General features: G+C 39.5%; 1 protein-coding gene across 2 annotated transcripts in view; it reads left to right on the top strand.

Annotated features, from left to right (window-relative positions):
• The window catches only part of LOC110042304 (inositol 1,4,5-trisphosphate receptor-like), a 45,503-nt gene that overhangs the window by 12,010 nt on the left and 20,376 nt on the right, over positions 1 to 13,117 (top strand). The window contains exons 15-30 of one of the 2 annotated variants that reach the window (XM_089272832.1): positions 257 to 415; positions 1,421 to 1,593; positions 2,463 to 2,582; positions 3,282 to 3,404; positions 3,738 to 3,833; positions 4,203 to 4,358; positions 5,168 to 5,318; positions 5,990 to 6,131; positions 6,667 to 6,966; positions 7,910 to 7,975; positions 8,737 to 8,791; positions 9,302 to 9,470; positions 10,349 to 10,621; positions 10,749 to 10,787; positions 11,306 to 11,401; positions 12,056 to 12,193. In XM_089272832.1, the coding sequence (XP_089128958.1) occupies positions 257 to 415; positions 1,421 to 1,593; positions 2,463 to 2,582; positions 3,282 to 3,404; positions 3,738 to 3,833; positions 4,203 to 4,358; positions 5,168 to 5,318; positions 5,990 to 6,131; positions 6,667 to 6,966; positions 7,910 to 7,975; positions 8,737 to 8,791; positions 9,302 to 9,470; positions 10,349 to 10,621; positions 10,749 to 10,787; positions 11,306 to 11,401; positions 12,056 to 12,193 (2,256 nt within the window). The remainder of the gene's footprint in view (positions 1 to 256; positions 416 to 1,420; positions 1,594 to 2,462; positions 2,583 to 3,281; positions 3,405 to 3,737; positions 3,834 to 4,202; positions 4,359 to 5,167; positions 5,319 to 5,989; positions 6,132 to 6,666; positions 6,967 to 7,909; positions 7,976 to 8,736; positions 8,792 to 9,301; positions 9,471 to 10,348; positions 10,622 to 10,748; positions 10,788 to 11,305; positions 11,402 to 12,055; positions 12,194 to 13,117) is intronic. The other variant, XM_089272833.1, reaches the window with a different exon arrangement.

The following is a 13,117-nucleotide window of genomic DNA, read 5'->3' as shown; positions in this document are numbered from 1 at the left end:
AGACTGAAATACTGTAAGATATGAAATATTATTGTCACAGTGTTTGCTTCAGTTTAAATTAATTAATCATGCTACAGCAGTTAGTAAGAAACTTGTTTGGGGCTAGTGAGAGTGACTTTCAGGCTCCTTGTATATCATAGTTGCAGCTTACCTGTAAGGCTTTGCACCCTGGGTTTGAATAAAGCAAGTTTAATTTAACAGTTTATGAGTTACATGTCTAGCAGTAGTTAATCTTCTTCACCCTTCCTCTGTCTAGGTGTTTCATCTTTTGAAGGCTCCTTTCACTGACAAAGGTTCTGGTCCTATCATGAAGATAGAGGAACTCTCTGATGCCAGACATGCTCCTCTGAGGCACATCTTCAGACTGTGTTACAGGGTGCTAAGACACTCACAGCAAGACTATCGAAAAAATCAGGTAATGTAATATAACAAGAGTTTAGCTCATAATCTAATTGTTAAATAGACCCTTTTCATAAATGGCTGCCAATTATAAGTTCTTTTGTAAGTATTAAAATTAGCCCGACTGACCTCGTTTTTGAGTTGACAATTCAAAAGAATTGTTACTCCCAAACGAGTTTAGTGAGGCTAATTTAAATGTATACAAAAGAATTTTAAATTGGCAGCCATTTATGAAAAGGGTCTATAGAAGCACGATTTAGAACCAATTGGCGCGCGTTTTTTCTTTGGACTATTTTCTAAAGATGTGCACCAAAATTGACTGTTCTAATTAACTGCTGTTTGAATATAGCTTTTACTAGAGTCTTACTAGAGTAACTTGTTACTGGAAGGTAATTCTCATATTATCCGTTCTGTATGTAGCATGGGTGAACTGTAAGTGCCAATTTAAAACAATACTCTTTTCATCTTATGTCTTTGTTGTATCTTGTACCCTGGGCTAAGTCGTTTATCATAAGCGTGATGATTGACGTTGAAGTTATAGCAGGCAGCTGGCAGGATTTTGTGCAAGAAAGCTTTGTTTCGGCGGCAGCGCCACGGACGCTTGGGACCTGCCACGAGGGAATTTTCTCCCGCCAGCTTCACCAGAGAGTGAAGAGTGCTAAAACAAAGCACTCTTGCACTAAATCCCGCAGCTAGGCAGGATATAGTTGTCCACAGACCCATTGTTTTGTCTTGAGTTCTTCGAGATCACAAGCTTGGGAAATATTAACCCGCGCGTGAGATACACGCGTCAAAATGCAACGCGGTGGGGCTGGGGAAAGATCGCTCGCGCGAAGAAAAAAACACTCGTAGCAAATGAAATAAACGTCAGTGGGCAGACAGAGCAGGTTATTCGAGGTTTTTTTCATGGACTGCTCAATGTACGTTATAGAATCCAACACGCTAGTCGTTTGGCCACCCCATCTTTTACATGTGTGTGTGTAGCTGTGGAAGGAATTGCGAATTTTTCCATTTTTCGCAGGAGTACATTGCCAAACAGTTTGGCTTCATGCAGGCACAGATCGGCTATGATATACTGGCTGAGGACACCATAACTGATCTTGTACACAACAACAGAAAACTCTTGGAGAAACACATCACTCGCACAGAGATCGAGACATTTGTCAATTTAGTTCGTAAGAAGAAAGAATGCAGGTAAGTTGGGATGGTTAGTCCATTGTAGGGCTGTGTGAGAAGTAATACATCAAGCAAGAGAGACTGTGCGTTATCTCAGAAGAGATTTCGGTATTTTTGGCAAAATAGACCATTTCCGAGTTACCTTGTGCCTCAGTTTCAAAACGAGGCCCCGTGCAAAACCTTTCATATGAAAATGAGTTTGATTTGCATGAAAATGAACCTGTAGGTGGAACTCATTTTCATATGAGTGGTTTCACACCAAGACTCGTTTTGACACAGAGGCAAGAGGCAACTCGGAAATGGCCTATTCGGTGTTCGAGAATGTGGTGAAACACTATCTCAATTATGTGATATATCTTCTCAATCAAAATTAAAAATAAGGAGAACACGGAGAAATAAAATCGTAAGCATCTATGCTAATGAACTTTAACTTATATAAGTCATTAATGGGTTTGAGAAGGATTCATTGGCTTTAGTACTCAGGCCACACTGGCTACGCATACTGCAAGACATTTTTGCCAGTTTGTAGGCTACTAGTTAGTGACGATGTATGGGCTGGTATATATCTTTGTCTAAGTTTTAGCCAGGATTTGTTTAAATTTAAATCGGTTGAAAATGCCTAGCGGAGTATTTTTGACGAACTTCGTGGTGTTTGGGAATGTGATCAAACATTGTCTTGAGTGTTTGACATATCTTCTCAATCGAAACTAAAACTAAGAAGAAAATGGAGAAATAAAGCCATAAAAATCTAGGCTAGTTAACATCAGATACCCAAGCACTGTCACGGTCACGATTTAGTTTGTGTAAACTTGATGAATTATTAATGAGTTTGAGAATATAAGGAAATCGTCCAACTGAAGTGAACTCTTTGTCATTATCATTTTTAGGTTTCTTGATTATCTGTCGGACTTGTGTGTCTCTAACAACACCGCAATTCCAGCAACGCAAGAACTCATATGCAAGACGGTGTTGTACTCTAGCAATTCTGACTTGCTCATCGAAACCAGGTCGGTTGCAATAAGTACGTCATGGTTCTCATTGCAGGCAATAAGCGGTAAAGTGTACCATCTCTAGTGTCATTCAGTAAGTTTTGTTTGTAACAGAAACTTCTAAAACGCAAACAAGCGCCCGCCATTACGACCGCATACTGCTAGGCTACTCACCATCAATTAAACAATTAGATTATAAGCTCGAGATTTCTATCGCGTGATAGTTGACGAGGGCGCAGCCCGAGTTAACTATCACGATAGAAATCGAGAGAGAATCTAGTATAAATCTACTAGCGTTGTATCACGAATGCCGTTCTCTGATTGGCTACGCTACTCACTCCCTATTCTGTGATAGAGAGTGAGTAACGTAGCAGTGTGCGCTCATTGACAAAATGACGGCCGCTTCTTGGCCTTTTCGAAGTGTCTGTGAAGAGGATTTAGATAAAGTGTTGAACGGCTAGTACATTTATGCTAAAACAGAATAGATAGTGAATAACGTAGCTAATAAGAGAACTGCATCCGTGATAGGACGTTTGGAGATATACATAAAAGCATTAGAGGGACATGTGCTTATGAAACAAATGCGATTTAGTGCAATACCATGCAGTAGAAGCATAAAAATTAATACAATCCAAGGTCTGCCATAACAGGGAACTAAAAGAAAGATTGTCTCAATTGCGAAATGTTTCTTCACTTCACCCAATGTTTTGTTTCCAGGTTAATTGAAGGTGAGGTGTTTCTTGTGTGGGACGGTGGTGACAAAGTAAAATCACAGAAAGACCTTGCAAAAGGCGCCAAGCTGGGAATCAAGGATGACATCAGAATCTTGGACTATTACAGGTTCTACCTCATTAGTACTTTTGTTAATATTAATATTAGAACATTAGTAATGATTAGTGGCATCTATGACGAAGTTCTCAGTCATTACCAGATAGATCCATCTTTCCATCTGCTTTTAACACCACTTAAGTATCAGAGTTACATAAATGCGAACAAGAGATGAGAGGTGAGGGATGTTCGTCATATGCCTGTGAAAAAGGTAAAATCTCTAGTTCGTTCTTTTGAAAATTTGAGCAGCTTCAAATTCAACGAGATCGCTGTTCCGCAAGTAAGATACGTGTAGTCAAGGTATACATTTAACACTTAGCGCGCATTTTGCTTTCCTTTGTTAAGATACCAGCTGAACCTGTTTTCGCGGATGTGTCTGGACAGACAGTATCTTGCTATTAACAGCATCAGCAAGCAACTAGATGTCGACCTTATACTCAGGTCTGTATTGAGTGTCTTTACGCTTGTTAGAACGGTTTTCAATTGAGTGTCGTAAAACAAAAACCAAAGTAATCACTCTAGCCAATCGCAAAGGACGCAGACAATCCAGTGAACTAATCAAAACTTCAAGCAAATACGTGTAGCTGGCGCAAAGCGCGGGAAAACGTCGGCGGGCGAGTTTTCACTGGTTTTGGTTTTACTTTTGATTGGTTGAAAAAGTGGCGCGAGATTTTTAAGCCAATCGCTCACTTTCGACATTCAAGTGAAATCTTCTCTATTATGTAGGTGCTTTGGTTTGATCCACTTAAATGCATTCAGATTAGATTGTTTAACAGTTTCGACAATAGTTTGTCTTTGCGATACCCCTAGGTGTATGGCAGACAAGGAGTTGTCATGTGACCTTCGAGCTGCATTCTGCCGTTTAATGCTTCACATGCACATAGACAGAGATCCACAAGAACCGGTTACACCGGTTAAGTATGCCAGACTGTGGTCCGAGATCCCAACAGAGATGAGTATTGAAATGTGAGTAAAACATAACCGCAACTACCGGACTTGGGCTAGGCCCCGTCCACACTACGCCGGAGAAATTTGAAAACGAAACAATCAGCGGCCATTTTGGATTTGTGTTTGTTGAAAACTCGGGCAGGGAAATCACGTGATTATCGTGACGTCATCGTTTTCGAAAAGCTACGCTTTCAAAATGTTTTCCGTCCACACGAAAACAAAAAGCTGTCGTTTTCAAATTTCTCCGGTTTGAAGAGCGTTTTTGAAAAGCTCCGTTTTCGTGACGGATTAGTGTGGACGGCAGGCCTAACCGTAGAAACAAAGTTGCGTTTTCAAATTTCTCCGGCGTAGTGTGGATGCTGCGTTAGTGTGATATTGTGTTAATGCGCATGACGAAACGTGGCCAAACTCATCTGTTATCTATAGCACATGTTACAAATAGCAATCAGAAGCGAAAAACTAGAGCCCGCCTCAGGTATTCAAGAACTGGGTTGCGTTATTCAGTTGACCATCTCGAGTTTTTCAAGTTCCGTGAGAGGGTATTTCTGAAAAGAACTTTTGTCGAACGGATGTCATTTTCAGCAGAATCCAGTAAAGAGTTACGTGTTAATCGATAGTTTCTGGGACACTTTTGGTCATTAAATAGGTTTTGCATTGTACTTTAAGTGTTTCAAAACTGAATTCAGTAACCATAACTTGGCTTACAAGTATTTTCCCACGTCTTGCATTAATTATGTCGTGATTGTCACGTTAAAAACACAATGGATTTGGTCTGTCCACTGATTTGGAGGTTTATCCTTAGGTTAAAACTGGTATTTGTTTTTCAGGTATGATCAGCACCTAGCAGTAGGGGAAGAGAGAGAAGAAAACCGGTTGAGGTTTTCCGGAGTTATCACATTTGTGGAGAATTACCTGCAAAATATCAGCAGTAACATTTGGTCTTTTAGCGACAAGGAACAGAACAAACTCACTTTTGAGGTATGTGATGGAAACTTGATTATGCTGACGCTACTATTTTAATTATGATACGTTTTATTTAGAAACTTACAACAGTAGCTCTGAGAAGGCGTCTATTTAGATTGCTGAAACCAGTGATGTAAGAAGCAACTGTTGGAGTCTTAAAATGCACTTTTGCTTGCTTCTGGAATCTTCATCCATTCCAGGACAAAACGAAGGATGTTTAATGTGAAATGTAAATATTTTCGTGCCACTATTACGCAAGCTACAATGGGCGACAAAAGTAGTTGAGACACTTTCAGAAAATAACGCTTTTCGATTTTAACCACTTATCCTATTTTATTTGACTGGGGTTATTTCTCTGATACCTCCGGCCCCCCAATTCAATGTTGTGTAGGGGCTGCGGTCTGTGCAGTCTAAGAAATCGAAAAATCGACATTGTTTGGGTGGAAAGGGGGAAAATGTTTCCAAGACGCTCGAAAATCGAACTTTACTGCCAAGTGTCTCAACACTTTTGTCGCCCTTTGTAGGCTACAAACTACAAACGACGAACTTGAAAAATTCAGGCTAAACTTTTCAAGATGCGCAAATCGTGACTTAGATCCTTTAATAGACATTTACCTTTCTCTTGTTGGTTTCTACATGGATATATTGCTTTTGTTTTCCGTTAAATGTTGTTTCTTTGTTTACAGGTTGTGCAGATTGCAAGAAATTTGATCTACTTTGGATTTTATGGCTTCAGTGAGTTATTGCGTCTGACGCAAACAGTGTTGTCAATAGTGGACTGCGAGCAGCGCGCTCATGGTGGAGTAAGATCCTCTGGAAAGCCAGCAGGTGAGCGATAAGTGCTTGTAACTATCGCATCTTGTTTTGGCTCGGTGTTCCCTGGGCAAAACGTAAAGTCAATAAATGAGATCAACAATTCAATTCCAAGGATGGAACCCTAATGTGTGACCAATGAAAGTTACTGAGCAGTACTTTCACGTGAAACTGTTAATGCTGTACAAGATGGTACTAACTTTTAATTCTAGGTCCGTTGACGAAATCCTAGTGTGTGACCATTTAAATGAAAGCCACTAAGCAGCACTTTCACGTGGTGCTGTATGTTATGCTGTACGACATTGCCTTAATTTTTAAGTTGTGCTTGGAACCTTTGTGTGTAATCTTCAAATGAAAGCTATTGAGCAGTACTTTCATATGGTACTGTTTATTATGCTGTCCAAGGTTGTTGTAACTTTCAAGTTCGTGGACGAAACTCTCGTGTGTAACTATTCAAATGAAAGCTATTAGGCAGTACTTTCATGTCATACTGCTTGTTCTTAAATATTTAGTGAGATGGAATTGGATAACCGTAATTTTTCTTTTTCAGCGGGAAGCGGAGAAAAGATAAATGTTATGCGAAGCATTCACAATCTTGGCGCCATTATGACGCGTATGGCATTAGGAGGGAACCAAGACCCGTGGGGGCTTACACAGCAACCTGAAGGAGGTACCCAGCAAGAAAGCGAAATTGACCACGTTGTCATGGAGACGAAGGCAAAAATAATCGAAATCCTGGAATTTATTATGAACGTTCGACTTGATTATCGCATTTCCAGTCTACTGACGATTTTCAAACGGGATTTTGACGAAAGCAATGCTGGCTTAGCAGAAATGAATGGAGAAAATGGTATTGTTGCACTGTGTGGTGTTGTTATTGCTGTCCGTTTTTACGAGTCTTGCAGTATTTTAGTGAGCAAAAGTAAAAATGGCGAGTAAAACGTGCAGCGACACAACTCATTAAAATGCCTGATAATAGAACTTGAACCCGCGACCCCTTGATTTCAAGTCCGGCGCCTTAACCACTCGGCCATGCCGCCTCTAATCTAAGACCTGATTACCAGTTAAATGATAAATGCTTATAACTGTCAGCTCTTTCACTAGCCTCGAGACTTGACGCAACATATTCCAAAACTGATGACTGATGGCGTTGCAGGAATCCATTAGGAGCAGTTTGCAATTGAGTGTCGTAAGACCAGAACCGAAGTGATCACTCCGGCCAATGATTAATCACACTGGCAATCCAGTGAACCAATCAAAACTCAAGGCACATACATGTAGCTGTCGCCGTGCGGCAAAGCGCGGGAAAAGGTGTGCGAGTAAGTCATGATTGGGTTTTACTTCTGATTGGATGACAAAGTGACGCGAGCTTTTATAAGCCAATCGCTTAAGGGAGCCCAGTCATGGCATTTTTGAGTTAATTTGGCCATGTGAAAAATTACCTTTAAATTGAAGGAAACCTGAAAATATTAGTTTACTAAGACTGAAAAACGCCAAAGAGATAAGAATAAACCATAAAGGAACAAGGATGGTCAAGGATGGAGAAGATTGACACAGATTACAAACAGCGAACTTAAAATATTTAGGCTTATATTTTCAAGTTGCGGAAACCGTGACGTAGCTCCTTTAATGTAGTAATGCAAAACCAGAGCAAATGCGAAATTCTTTCGACACTCAAGTGAAAACCGCTCTAATGCAAGACCAAGCAAATGCTAGTTACTTTCAACAGGCTAGTTTAAATCCGCGCTAATGCTCTGAATAATCATCTGTCCAATTTTACATTTTATTTCCAGGAACTAAACTCAGACGCTGTAAAATTGATAAAGATGGTGTTCCGTATTACCTTGGACCTCCTAACTGTATGTTGTAAAGTTTAAAACAATCACTCAATCGTGCTAACTTTAAAAATGTTACTTAAAATAATTAACTAATTACAATAGGAAGCCACGTCAGCCTTCGCTGGTCCTCTAACCAGGTCGAATTGGAATTTGGAGATGTTGGTTTGACTGTAAAGTGAACTTGCTTAAACATAAATTTTGTTGGCTTTTCTCGGAAATGATTTCATTTCTATGAGAAATGGCATTCAAATTAAACGTCATAACAAAACAAATTTGGAGTAAACAACTTGAAATAGCTTAAACAAACTAACTTGATGTTAAATAGCTACTGTAGTGTGTGACCTTGATCTAATGAGGATCCTCGGTGTCGAAACCATCTTTACATTCGCTACTTGTAATCTTCAACCTTTGAAAATATAACTAAAGTTTCCAAATAATCTGCTATTGGCCGCGAGAGACCTGGGCACCAGACAACTACAAATGGGTTTTGTTCTGAAGATTTACAGTAAGTCTAAAGATAGCAAATGATTGTAGATTGAATATTCATCTTCAATTAAATGGTAACTGAACTACAAAGATCAAAATCTGAATTTTGATTTAAATGTAAACTCCTTTAAACCATATCATGAAATTTGTAATCGAGTCAATGATACTATGAAGGTTGGAATTAATTGTCTGTAGAGGCGTTTTGAATTTTTTGTGTCGATTTTGTTTTGATTTCCGAACACACTTTTATACTTTCCATACAATGTACAAGTTGTTGATAAACATTCTACTTTCAGGGATTGACCTGGAAAACATCAGCGCACAAGCGGAAGCCATATTTGGAGGGTCTACGTAAGTTCTTCATTCTTTTAGAGAGATCAAAATAGGCCAGCAAATATTATTTTTTGGTTCCATTTTTCCACAGAGCTGTTTTAAGGAACAATGTCATGATATTTTAAAGCCATTTTCTGATTAATTTTTAATTGAAAAATATCAAAATAATAATTTCGTAATGTAGGATGATACCAAAATTGTATTACAAGAAACAAACTAAGTAAGGATGGCCATGAGACGGATTACAAACGACGAAGTTAACAGAAATTGGCCAATTTTTTCACGCTGCACGGTCCGTGACATAGTTCACCATACATTGGAGCGATCAATATGGAATTCCTCCTTTCAATATTGGATATTGTCCAGTAAACAGGTGATAAGTGTTAATAAAAACATCATCGAAAGTAATATTGTCCGCCTGATTTAACGTGAAATTCTCGGAACTAACATATAAAAGAAATGTGTGGTTCTCCACAAGGAGAATTAGAATTTTGAACTTTGAACTGACGGAATTGAATTTTCTTTCAGCGGACTAAAAGAGATTGACCTTGATCTTGATGGTCAGGGGGGCCGTACATTCCTCCGTGTGCTGTTGTACCTGTGTATGCATAACTACCCTCCCCTGGTGACAGGGGCGCTACAACTTCTCTTCAGACATTTCAGTCAGAGACAAGAAGTACTGCAAGCCTTTAAACAGGTCAGTGAGTCTTAACAGGTCCTCAACACACATAATTACCTTCCCTGTCAGTACGTAGCTGGTCTGTTCGGTTTCCAGTAGTGCTGAGTTTAACTGTTTAGCCACACAACAAGCTAACCCGGCTATCTACCTTCCCCTCTCCACCCACCCTTCCCGTCGCCTTCCCCACTTCTCCCCCACACCCCGTTCCCGCCAGCACGCCAGTTTTGCAAGCTTTCCAACCCACTACTAGCAAGATTTGTTCTCGCCTCGTTCTGGGTAGTCCCGAGTTCAGCTGCCTTGTTATAGCTAACTGGTTAGTCTTCAATCATTGGGCTTTCAGTACTTCATTATGATTAACCATGTTGTGATATTTGAAATATGTCTTTCGTTTGTTCGAGTGGCATGCCTGAAAACTAAGCTAGCCTTGAGTGAAGTGAAGTTCCCAACAATACATTACGATTTGTGAGTTTAGAGTCTGCGTTGTTTGGGCCTAGTCAGTAGAGGACGCGGTATGAGGGAAGGATGAGGAATCCCACTACCTTCTAGACTACGAGTAGTCCCTCTTTCGCTTAGTCCGTCGTGCGTAACGTGAAGAAAACCGCGAGAAAAAAATGGGCGCGCGAAACCTTGGAGCAAGGAGCTTCTCGCTTCCAGGATTTCGCGCGGCCATTTTTTTCCTTGCGATTTATTTACGGTCACGCTCGATGGACTAAGCGAAAGATGGACTACTCGTAGTCTAGATACCACCTTACGGACCACTCCTGTTGGTCCACTTATTGTCTCGCCTCAGATTTCGTATTTCGTCTGCAAATGACCTAAGCTCAAAAGCGAATGACAATGATGACACAATGTTTTAAAAGCTAGTTATCGAGGTCTGGACTCTTTTTGCGGCACAGGTACAACTACTGGTATCTAACAGTGATGTGGAGAACTACAAACAAATCAAGTCTGATTTGGATGAGCTTAGACTGCTGGTGGAGAAATCCGAGCTGTGGGTGTACAAGAGCAAGAAGGATCTTCCTACTGAGACTCGCGCCAGAAAGATCACACCAGGGCTGGTTGGGTTGAGGAAGGATGGGGGCAGCAGCAGTAGCAGCAAGGAGCCAGAACAAAGAAAAGACAGTCTGGAACAGCAGGATATGGAAGTTGTTGGCACTAGCACGTCACAGGTAAAGAAAAGTGGTTATTTTGCTGTTGTATTTATTGTAAGTATTCTAATTATCATAAGTAAAAACTGAGGTAAATTTGTTTTTGTTTGTTGAATTTCCGATTGTTTTGTCTTTTTCACTTTGCTAGGACCCGCACAGTAGTGACAGCGAGGGTGGAGGTACTAAGGTATGTAAACTGAGTGTGATACAGTATGTTGAATAGAGAATAATACATGGCGCGCGTGGTTGACAACGAGAATAGAAACTCCAACTCTACAGGGAACCATGTATTATTTTGTTTATCTCATAAATATAACAATAACGACATTTTTGACGATTTTCCAAAGATTTCTAATCACTTTCCGTAGATTTCTAAAGACTCTACAAAAGTTGTCTGAAGGCTACACGAACGTTTCGGAACAATTCTTATAATCACCGTAGATTGCCGAAGACTTCCGAGGAAGATTCGAAAGTGTTTCGATCATACACCAACAAATTTAAGTTCAGTTAGAGGGTCAAACGTGTAAAACACCGCAGTTTATATAATAACAAAAAATATCAACTAGGAAAAAACTAAAAAACAAGCAACGCCGTACGAATCACTATTCAATAGACTTTTTGTCTTCAATATGCAATGTTGGACACAAAAGCCAGTGTAGCCTAAATGTGCGTTAACTGATCTTCTTTATTCATTTCACTCTTCAGTCAGAGCGGCAACGGATGGTTAGTGATGGCTCCATTGAACTCGAAGTTGAGCACTCCGACACTGTGTCATTGAAAAACTACAAGAAGACAGAAGCGGTAAGATACTTGTATAAAGTGTGTTCTTTAACCTTAGTGACTGAAGATGTGTAGTATTTTGTTTCTGTTGTCTGTCTTACGACATTCGGACACACCTTCAGCGCCATAAAGCCTTCAATTTCAAAAGCCAGAACCTGTTGCTAGAAAGTTCTTCAGCTGAAATTGTTCTGTTCATTATTGCGGATTTTCATGTTGTAAATAGTTTACTAGATAACCACAAGTCAAGTATTGCCAGTTGTTTTTTAGTACATTATATGACAGATTTTTCAGGAAACACCGGGCGCTTTTCATTCAACCAAAAATTCCCGAACTTTCGAGACGGGGGCAAATGGCACGGTAAAGGCTTCCTGGGAAAGTTTTAGGTAAAATCCGAACAATTCCGAATCTTACCTTCAGCCGAAAATTCCAGGAGGAAATCAAATGGAACGGAAATTCTGATACGAAATTTTTTGAAAATTTGGGTATACCTCGCGATGTTGTCCTCTTTTCTAAAAATTCCGGAAATTGCCACTGGAAATTGCGAGAAATTCAATTCCAAATTTCGTGTTCAAAGGGAGAGCGCCCACTTCTGGTCCTGAAATGTCGTAAAGACAACCACCATACTAGCGTGTGCTCTTGTGAATATTTACATGCTTTGCTTTTCGTTTTACCTAGATCCTTGAAAGACTGAGCAATCTTTGCGTATCTTTTGGTGCAAGCTGTGTAAAGAACCGTAAACATGAACAAAGATTGTTAAGAAACATGGGAGCTCACACAGTAGTTCTGGAACTGCTACAGATACCGTATGAAAAGGTACACTGCTTATACAGGTGCCAGTGAAACGCGTAAAGTGGAAAACTCTTTGATGAAATAGCGGGCTCCTGCTTGAATCTGCTTAAAATTTTCTAATTTAAGTTATTAATTTTTAATTTTATTTCTTATAAAATTTAATACTGTAAATGTTGATAAATTTGAAGATATTACTATGATAGTTAGGCTTTTGATATTTGTTTTAATGTACTTTCCTATATTTATGTTTTTATTTTTGTATTTTTCCTATCATTGTGTATTCTATGTTAGGTAATAGCTTCAGGGCTCCTATTGATAGCAGACATGCTTTGTAAGCTCCCTAAATGGACTATGTTGAAAATTTACCTATAGATTTTTACTTTTAAACAAAGGTGTCTATCAATCTGTGTCTCTGTCAACTGATATGTTGGTCAGATTGCGTTAAGAATAAACGTGTGAGAAATAGTGGGACACATGTTGTATTAGGAATAATTTTCGCGTAAATTTCTGAAGTTTGTGCTTAGTAATCTGTGTCAATATCATCCTTGTTCCATTTTAGTTTGTAATTTTCTTTGTAGTGTTCGCCTAACTTAGCAAATTATCATATCAAGCGCTTCCTTCAGTTTAAGGCCAAGTTCCTGTTTTGCAAAAAAATGGCTTCATACATTTTGACGCAGTTCCTTTTATGATTTGGCCGGATTATCCGAAGTGTAGCAGCTCTGTTAAGCTTGTAATTCTATTTGTCGTCACCGCATATTTAAGCAATAGACCACAAGCTTTTATGGTTTATAGGCTGATAAACCACTTGGGATATTGGAAGAACACTCGAAATTTCCATGAGTTTACTGGCACTGTAAACCACAGCTGATTGACCAATCAGAGAGCGCGCATTCATTTAATTATTACATAAAGTTGTTATTGTTTTAGGGCTAGGTGCATTGCTTCTGT

The sequence above is a fragment of the Orbicella faveolata genome, unplaced genomic scaffold (genome assembly GCF_042242905.1).
Source record: "Orbicella faveolata isolate gen_17 unplaced genomic scaffold, um_ofav_v1 contig_35, whole genome shotgun sequence".
Taxonomy (NCBI): domain Eukaryota; kingdom Metazoa; phylum Cnidaria; class Anthozoa; order Scleractinia; family Merulinidae; genus Orbicella; species Orbicella faveolata.
This window is presented reverse-complemented; position numbering and strand designations above follow the sequence as displayed.